This window comes from Melanaphis sacchari, unplaced genomic scaffold (assembly GCF_002803265.2).
Source record: "Melanaphis sacchari strain LSU unplaced genomic scaffold, SCAv2.0 Contig22_pilon_pilon, whole genome shotgun sequence".
NCBI classification, from domain to species: domain Eukaryota; kingdom Metazoa; phylum Arthropoda; class Insecta; order Hemiptera; family Aphididae; genus Melanaphis; species Melanaphis sacchari.
This window is the reverse complement of record NW_020271107.1, coordinates 1,143,853-1,154,247: the sequence shown is the minus strand read 5'-3', so window position 1 is coordinate 1,154,247 and position 10,395 is coordinate 1,143,853. Positions and strand designations below refer to the sequence as shown.

At 25.3% G+C, this 10,395-nt stretch overlaps 1 protein-coding gene across 1 annotated transcript; it reads left to right on the top strand.

The window, feature by feature from the left end:
* Positions 1–6,264: 6,264 nt before the first annotated feature.
* Positions 6,265–9,765, top strand: LOC112594394 (complement component 1 Q subcomponent-binding protein, mitochondrial). Its single transcript, XM_025339156.1, has 5 exons — positions 6,265–6,635; positions 6,714–6,864; positions 7,836–8,017; positions 8,080–8,168; positions 9,530–9,765. Exons 1-5 carry the CDS (start codon positions 6,458–6,460, stop codon positions 9,668–9,670), a joined length of 741 nt encoding a protein of 246 aa, XP_025194941.1. The 5' UTR covers positions 6,265–6,457; the 3' UTR covers positions 9,671–9,765.
* The last annotated feature ends 630 nt before the right edge of the window (positions 9,766–10,395 follow it).

Below are 10,395 nucleotides of genomic sequence, written 5' to 3'. Positions count from 1 at the left end.
ATGTTAAGTCATGACTGTCGAGGTGTTCTAACTGTACGATTAACCTACCTAAAAATATAGGTAGGTACATAAGTGATCGATGTGTATTTTACTCTAGCTGCGCATAGTGTGCGTTAAACGGTTGACATGTCAGAATAAAAGTGATGAAGTAATGATTAATATAATTACGCAAGAAGAGGAGAAGACATTTTTTGCGATAGTAAAATAAGGTGCGGAAATTGGGTTTAGAGACTTTTGCATAGTAATAAATATTATAATTTGAGGCCGGAATAAAATCATTTTAAAAATTTTAAAATATTCTTCCAATATTCATTAAAAATTATTATAAAATATGGAATATCATATTATGTTAGTTGATAATCTAACTTTGCTAATATATACCACGTTAAATTAATATAGGTACTCAACAGTGATGAAACTTAAATAAATTAAATTAAACTTTGTGTAAAATTTAAATTGTAAAATGTTAATAAAATAAGGCGTATGACCCGTGAAAATTTTTTATTATTTTTTGGCCCTTGACACCAAAAAGATTGCTGACCCCTGTAATAAATATAATACAGTTTAGAAAAACTTAAACTTTCTTGACATTTTATTTATGTAATTAAATTAAATGAATGATGTATTATTAACTAAGACATTTTTTGAATAACTATTTTGACAACTATTTATTTTTTTCCATGTGCTCTGGTGTCATATTGGTACTACCGTCCGCTTAAATGTTTTTATTTGTTCTCTTATAGAACGTTCGACATCAACTTAAGTCACATCTCACAACCATAGACCTTATAAGGTCACAATATGGTCACAACTCACAGGAGTATGCTAATGAAATATTTTATTTTATTTTTATCTGTAAGTTGTATTTATTTTCCTAGATTTTTTTTTTGAAGTTTAATACAATTGCATTTTCAATTAAGTATATAGAATCAACAAAAGACACATTTAACTTTTTTAAACTTTTTATGATTATAACGAGCACAAGAAAACGGGCTTTAATAAATATTAAATCATTTTCTACATGTTTTAAATCAAAAATTGTTTTGTATTGAAGTGCGGACTTTTGATTACATAATTCTTCAATTACTATTTTAAACCTTGAAAATTATCACAGTTCAAATAACAGCTTCCGACTATGTTCCCTATCTGGTAACGGTATATCAGGTAATATTTATTTTCTTTATACACTTGCACATAGTACATGTTACTAAGGAGATTTTAGAAATATTTAATTGATATTATTAATTCATTTATTTACGCCTGAAAACATTTCCCTAACTTTTTCAGCGATCCTATATTAAATATGTGAGTTACTCATAACAGTCATAACACTCAACAACACTTTTTCATCATTTTCGCCCAAAAGTCAAAGTAACTTTAACCCATCATTCATAGATCGAACCATAATAGAATGATTAGTCTTTTTTTAAATGTTAAGACCAAAACGAGTTGTATGATTTGGCTTTAATGTCTAAACTAATCAATTTTTCATATAACGGACCATTTATATCCGTTATTTCATCAACAGCAATACCTGATATTATTATCACTTATTTAATTTTTCTTATTGAATAAATTCTTATCATAACAATGTGATAGATAACTTTCATCGAGTATAATATGTTTATCAGTAAAAAATAACCGAAATTGTGAATTTTGTGATACATACTACACTATTACAGAATATTCGCGGCAATAAAACTTAAATACAAATCTTTGTAAAATTCGTTTTCATTTTTTTTTTTTTTTTGATAGTCAATTCTGATAAAATAATTATTTTGCAGTGTTGAACTTAAATTTAAAGTTTTTTAATATATCTAAATGTTGTGATAGTTGTAATTAGTGGTGTATCCAGAATATTTTTATTTTTTTTTGGAGGGGGGGGGTTACACAAATTTACTGCATATATGCTTTTTTTATTTCTAGGATTAAATCGTGAACTGGGTGGATATTGCTTCTGCATTACTTCTACCCGGATATACAATATATATATATAATGTACCCATACTACAAGAATATTAAATTAACATGGTATGTAGGTAATTTCTTAATTATTTATTTAGAGAAATAAATAGTTAAGACTTCTATTTACATAAAAGTTATTTTTTGTTATATTTATAAACTTATTTTAAGTTTTCTTGTGGATGAATTTGCCAATTTATTGATGACGTCATTAGTAACCACTTTAATGTCACGATAGATGTTTATTAAGGCTAAACCTTTCAAACGGTTCACACTACCATTTCCGCACTAGATGAAGTATTAGTTGGTTTTAAAACTTCTTTAAAAGCTACACTTTGGTTGTCAGATAGTTTTTATTTTTACAATTTTGTATCGATTTCAAAGAAAAGTAATTTAAAATATTAGTTTAAGACCTTTTACTCATGATTATAAATTATTAAATTTGCAAAAACAATATAGTCAATCAGATTAAATTATACAAATATAAATAATACAAGTTGTTTCAAGTTTCAATTGCACGTATAACGAATAACGGCCGACTGAAGAGTATAGTAAAATGTGAATTGGCATTTGGCATTGACAGAAATTTTATTACCTAGGTCAGGGGTCGGCAATTAAATTCTATGGAGGTCCAGAAAATAAAAAAAAAAAATTTCGAGCGCCAGTAAAAACTAAAAACTCAGACATTAGTTAATAATTGTTATGTTATCGCAGCTATTATTGTAAATAGAAATAAACGATAAAAATCATCGTAATCTCTAAATACATCATAAAATAGATCAAATATATATTATGTGTGGAAAACCGGCATTATTAAAAAAAAAAAATAAATATTTTTTGTGGTCCAATTATTTTTTCTTCACGGGCCGGATTTGGCCCGCGGGCCGCCTATTGCCGACCACTGACCTAGGTATTGTGGATCTATTTAAAGGTACTGTTATTATTGGGGAAAAACACAGAAAGATAAGAAAATTATAATTTATGATTATACCCACAGATAAATTCTGTCATCGATATAACAGAATTTACATCTATACTTGATGATAAATATGCAATGATTTATAAATAATATAATGTCGACTGTAAGGCCAATATGAGAGATGAAGAATACCTAGATTACTTTATAAATTTCTAAAAATATAAAATAATATAATAAATATTTAAAGTTCATACAAAACACTTTTGTTTGACAATAATTTTCATAGTATAATACTATAATGTAGTATAAGTAATGCATGTGTAATGTGTAGGGTGATCTACAAAATATATAAAATGGTCGAAAACATTTCGGGAGGGAGGGGTTGTAACCCTCTAACCTCCCTCTGGATACGCCACTGGTTATGATAGTTAAAATTTTTTAAAGCACGATCTGTTTTTATTACATACTTGACAAAAAATATTTGTGTCATCATTTGTAAAATTTATTTGATGGTAGGTATCTTTTGTGCAATTATCATTATAAATTTAATTGATAGTGTTCTTGGCGTTATCAAAAATGATTTAACAAGTAAAAATAAGCAATATACGAAAGAAAACTGCACTCAGTTTATCTATCATACTTATAATATGTCATAAATGAACACTCTTGGAGCTATTTTTGAAGTGTAATTCCTTTTAATTTCTTTCCGTGTATCGTTATGAAACTACATAGTACATGCCTAGTGTAAAATTACTACATAGAGTACATATTATAATAAATAATAATAATTTTTGTATATACAATGGTATATATATATATAATATATATGTAAATTGTAAATATATCACCATTATTGAGCATATAACTTATTAATTTATTATATTAAATTTCACCACTGCAACAAAAAATATCGAAAATCTATAAAATTAATTGATAAATTCTTTAATATTCCTTATTATTTAAAATATTCTTTTATTTTGAATAATTCCCAATTGTGCAAATAAAAAACCTTTTTTTATTAATTTACAAGTTTTCGTTATTTTTAAAGATTTTGAACCTTCGTTTAACTGTATACTCAATAAAAAAAATAAATAAATAAATAAATAAGCGAAATAATATAATTCTGGTCTGTAGTTATAACTTACACTATTGAATATTTTATTGATAGCAGACGCCAGACTCTTTGTAAATACGGTATAAATAAACCAAGAAATACATTTTCAAGATGAGATAAGATTAAACTGATTAAAACTTTAACATCTACGATCGAGCACAATTGCATTTTAATCTTTGCAGTCTCGATAATTATCGCGTACAGTACCGTGCACGGTGCCACTATTGCTTACCACACGTCTACACTAACTCTTGTACCTGCATTTAATTTACCATAGTAAATACTAAATAGTAATGAAATACTCAAATACATATATTGCTTTTTAATCGTATAATTCTTTATATTTTTATAAATATTAATATGAAATTCTGAGCAAAAAAACTTAATTTTACAATGAGATATATGTGTTTATCACAATCACTTTTTGAAGCATTAAATATACTTGGATTATAAGGTAGGAAAGTGAATCTAGTTGGTACTTTAGAGTAGAAGAAGTCAAAAGTAAAAAATGTTCATTACATAGGGAAAAACAAAAATATAGAGAAAAACAAGAATTTTTAATCAAAACCTAGTTATTTTTTTTTTATAATTTAAAAATATTATTCGTAAATCGTAATGGTATTACGATTTGGTCTCGTAAAGTATGTTACAAATTAGTACTGAAATTGAATTTGTTTCTTTAAGAAGAAATGGAAACACGTGTGGATTGAAAATTGAAATGTTGAATGACCTAAAATTCTCCAGGTGATACTCTGTCAGAAAGCGGGCAAAAGAAAATAAGTAACAGTCTGCTGGACCAAGAAGAGTTTCAGTGGGCGGTAGAACGTTGTATCAAAACAGATAAGGACACAAAAAATATTCGTAAAGATAATTTAAAAAAAGGGCAGACGATTGAAGTTTGACCTCAATGATTTGAATAAGTACAACGAGTGAAGGTGCGTATTAAAACAGAGATACATTGGTACGCGCAGCTTTAAAAGTAGGTAGTGCCCATATTATTATCATTTATCGGTCGTCTTTATTAAAAACTATCAGATTTCTTTTAAAATTAATGTGGTTTTAGAATAAACTTACAATAGAAAAATATAATTTACACACATTGCACATTGTTTTCAATAAAATAGTTGTGAAACTTAAAAGTTAATTTACAATAAATACAAAAACCCTTAAAAAATTGTAAGGCGTGCCTGAGTACACCCTATACGCCTTGTACGTATGCCCATGGATATACGTAATACGTATACCTACCCAATTGAACTTGTGTTGGTTGGGTGGATCTAATGATCTATAAAGACAATTATGAGAAATAATAAAAAGGATATCAGTGTTATCACTATCAATCAAGAGACCAGAAAGTTTTAACAAATAAAGTTTCCAAAGTACATAAGTAGATAGTAAACACTATAATGGATATTTTTCCAATTCATCTCTACTTGGTATTTACAGTTGTAAGTAGATATGCCGTGTTGTAAGTGAATTGCAATGGGTTGTATTGGTACTTGGTAGTAGTATAAATACATGTTATGTATTATACTTAGTAGTTAATAGGTACCTAATATAGATTATAGGTTACATATAGTAGGCATAATTAAAGTTTTTTGTTATTCTATTTAATTCTCCACTCTATGTTTACAATTATTTACGATAAATTATCATTAAATAATGATTAATGAATTTAAATTAAATACATTCATAACACTTTTATAATGATTCAGGAAATAGAAATAAATGAGGTACACTCGAAATCATACAGCATAGTATGTAGGTTACCTACTTGTCTATTTTTAATTTTTATACAATATCTAAGGCTTAACAATGTTAACAAATTATGAGATCTCCATAAGTTTATCTTATCGAAATTTAAAAAAAAAGCTTAGCGTAGGTTAGGTTATTTGGTTATTAGGTTAATTTAACCTCAGATGTAATTATAATTTATATATATATTAAATAATTACTCTAGGATAAATAAATATATCTGTGAATTGGACTTTCAAACTTTGTCTATATTATGTTTAACGTCAACACAAACCAAACACATTTTACAAACAATTAAAACTCAAACACTTGTGAGTTGTGACTTGAAAAGTTTTGATCACAATTATTTACAAAATTGAAAATACGAATGTCATGGATAAGAAAATTACGTTAATGATTTGAGGTTATGTTGATAAAACTATGATATCCAGACCCGGTAGACGGTAGACATGGTACTATTGGTACATATATTAAAGTAATCAAATTTTGTGATGTTGTGTAATATTTTTCATGATACTGCTTGTCGCTCGATGCTCGTATAGTTGTAACTAATATCTCTCCAGTATCCATTACTGAAGCACATGACGTTATTTAATCTAAATTTGTAACTACTGCATTTAAAACTTTAAATTCGATACTCAAACCTTGTTTTTGTATTTTATTATTACGTTTATTCTTGTTGTCGTGTTTTTAAATTAAAATTAATCATGAATACTTTAATTAGATCGTTAAGATCTTCTTTGAAAATTTCCAACGTGGTCGTTAATAACTGTACCAGAAATCTATCAATAGTATCAATGGCTCCCGTCTATCGATCAATGTGGTTCGCGACAAAAAAATTAGACCAAATGCGTCCTTTTAACGTACGGCTTGCACATTCATCAGGTCAGTTTTAATTGTTGAAAACTAAAATTCTCATAAAATGTACTTGTAAAATATATTGTACAAATCATATTGTTTTAGTTGAAAAAGAATTGCAACAGTTTTTGGACAATGAAATAAAAAGTGAAGAACAGACGTCTGACAAAACACATTTACCTAAAACATTTGAAGGATTCAAACTATCAGCTGATGGTGCGGAAGTAGAACTGACAAAGGAAACTTCAAATGAAACGTAACTATTTTGAATATTATTTTTATTACTTTATAAATAATTCAGTTTTTATACATATGTAGAGATTTATGTATTAATACATATATTATTATTGGTGCCTGTTTTCAACTATAAATTAAAGACTAACCTCATAGAAAATACAATTTAATAGATACTTTTGGTAACTCTTATTTGGCACCTTAACCATAAATTTAATAACTATATTAAGTGTATCTACCTTATTATTTATGGTATATTTATTAACATATTAAGAATGATGCATTTAGTTGGTCAATTCTGGGAGTGTTCTCAGTTCTGGACCTCTCTGGGTTGTACAAAATAGTTTCTTAAGTATATGTATTTAATCTAGATTTATGATTTGTATTATGATAAATTGGTTACTATCCCCATACAAAATTCTTGTTGCTCTAATAATTGTTTCTGATTATGATAACTACCTACTTAAAGACCATTTAATAACATTTTGCTCATCCGACATAAATATTAACCTTCTCTGAATGTTTTTTAAGAGATATTAAATTATATTGTACCAAATGTAAATAATAAAAATAATAGTTTTTTTAATACATATTGATAGAATATTATGTATAATTATTTAATTTGATATTATATTGGCATATATTGTAATACATAATTTTTAATAATTATTTTTCTATAAGTACTTAAATAAATTTTTTTTTAAATAAATGATTAGATTGTGACATGTACCTATTATTGAACTATCATTATAATTGTATATCATAAAATATTTAATATACTATATATCTAAATTTATGCATTTATTCATATTTTAATCAAGTATAAAATGTATGTACTACAAGCCACATATGACGCATAGAAATATGCAGGTAGATGACAAGTTAACAGTAGACTGCATACAACAGAAAAACCTATTTTATTTTATTAAAATAACTATTTATTATATTAATATGTTTTAAATTTTTTTAAATATAAAACATGTTTGATTATAGAATTGCTATAAAATTTAACATAAATCACTCAGTAACAGAAGAAGAAACTGAAGGAGTAGACAAAGTTGTATTAAGATCTAAGCCAGATTTTGAAATAGATATAACTCGAGGTGACGTTATTCTTGGCTTCAACTGTTCATATGCTAACAACTTTGATAACACAGAATTAGATGAATCAAATGGTACTGGTAATCATATTTATTATAGTTAAATTTTAACATTTTTAAATATTATAATTTTACAGATGAAGTATTTCACATTGATGAAGTAACTATTTATGAAAACAAATACTCAGACAATAAATATGCTTTAGCTGGAGACACATTGGATGCTGTAAGTTCAATACTGTTATGATTGGTTGGTGTGTAGGCAACACATACATAAATATATAAATTTTAACAATTAAAAAAAATATATATTTATATCTAAAATGTTATTTTTATCGTTATTTTGAATTTTCTATTAACATATCAACACATTTTTAAAATATGTATAACTTATAAGTAAAGAGCAGATTTTAGGTTCTTAAAAGCTTAAAATATGATGCTAATATGTTCTACAAAAACCCTAAAATATTCTCTAAATATTCCTTAAACTTGTAAATATGTAGATAATATAACTTTTTTCCAAAATAGTTAAATAAAAATAATAAATGACTTATGTATCATTCCTTTAGTAACAGGTAAAATATCTAAATATTAAAGTAAAAACAAATTTATTATTAAAAAATCATTTTTATCACATTATCAGTTATTAAATATGATAGTCTATCACAGACTGAGAGTAATAGAATGACCAACATTACCAATTTGATTACAAACAAGTAGATAATTGAATGATTTTTAATTTTTATAATTCTTTTATCAAATTATTTATTTTTCCTAGATAAAATTGTTGCTGGAAAAAATTACAAAATGAGAAATTAACAATATATATAATTGTTTATGAACAATAATAGAATATATTTAAAATATGAAAAATAGGCTAAATATGCTTTAATATGCAAAATAATTTTTTTTCTCTATGAAATCTGTGATGAATAAATTGTCCAAATTTTTCATTCTTATATAGCTGCATAAAGCTAATAAAAATATGTAAAATCTTAAAGATCTGTTCTCTATAAATAAGTAATAGTCTATAAATAGTAAACAAATTTGTTTAAATAAAGTAAATTGGCTTGCATTTTAAAATTTAATAAGTAATAAAATTAAAACTATGGTAAATTATATTAAATTTACAGTTCTATTTTAATAAAAACTATAAACAATAACATAGTATATTTTATTAATAGTTTATATTGCTTGCATAGTATGGTGGTCAGTAAAAATTTGAACTCGATTTTACCATTATTTTAACCATTTTTATTAATTTTTTTCTCTTATTATAATAACCATATTTCTGTGATTACTTTGTAATTGGTTAACAAATTATAGTTTAACACCTATTAATTAAAAAAATTATATATCAAGATCTATATTATGTAAGTAAAATTATGTAAATAGTCAAACTTGTAAAGATCCAAATATAGTGAAAAAAAATGGCTACCTTAGTCTATATTAACTATTAAGCTTACAGTTTATACAATGTATATGTTGTCTATATAACTTATCGCATTTTATCAATATCGTAGTGCCTTGGAAATGTTTAATATTTCTATAATATTTCATTTTAATATTTTTATTGTTATTTTCTAGGATCTCTATGATTTATTGAAGACATTCTTAGCAGAAAAAGGCATATCCAACACATTTATTGAAAATATTTCTGATTTGAGTACACAGTATGAACAAAAAGTATACATCAAATTTTTAAATGACTTAAGGAACTTTTTTTAGATTGTCATTATTGATCTAAAGTATAAATGTAAACACTAATTTTGTATATTATTATTTTAGTCTCAAATAATAGAAAATAAATTTTGAAACTTCAATAGTTTTTTTTTTTATCATGTTTTACTTAATTCCTTTGTTGTATATCATTATTTTATTAATATATTGTTTTATACATCCTGAAATATATCTAAATTATTATAGTAAATAGTCATATGCATAATGATTTGTTCTTAATTTTATCTAGAAAATTATATTTTTTACATTGTTAATTATAATTCATTGCACATTGGGCATTAATCCCTCAAACACTGACAAGTTGCTTCAATTTTAGTTATTATCAAGTAAGAACTAAATACAGTTGGTAGATAGGTAGTGCTGAATAAACTTCACATTTTTGTTACATTAAATGCTATTTAATCTATTTTTTTATGTTCTATATAAACTAATATCATTTGTATGTGAATGGTTTGTACTTTGCAACATAGTTTTCACTTATTAAACATTATGGCATAGTCATGGTCGCTAAGTTGTAAATAGCTTTCAATAATGTTCATCTTGTGTGGAGGAAGAGGAAGGTTAGACCTAAAGATTTATAAAATGTACAACTATTGTACTAAACTACTGACTGTCTTTTGTCCATTATTGCTTAATTGACAATTGCTGACTTCAGTAAAATAGTATATATTATAATTATTTGTTATTTAAGCCAGTAAATACTGTACACTGGA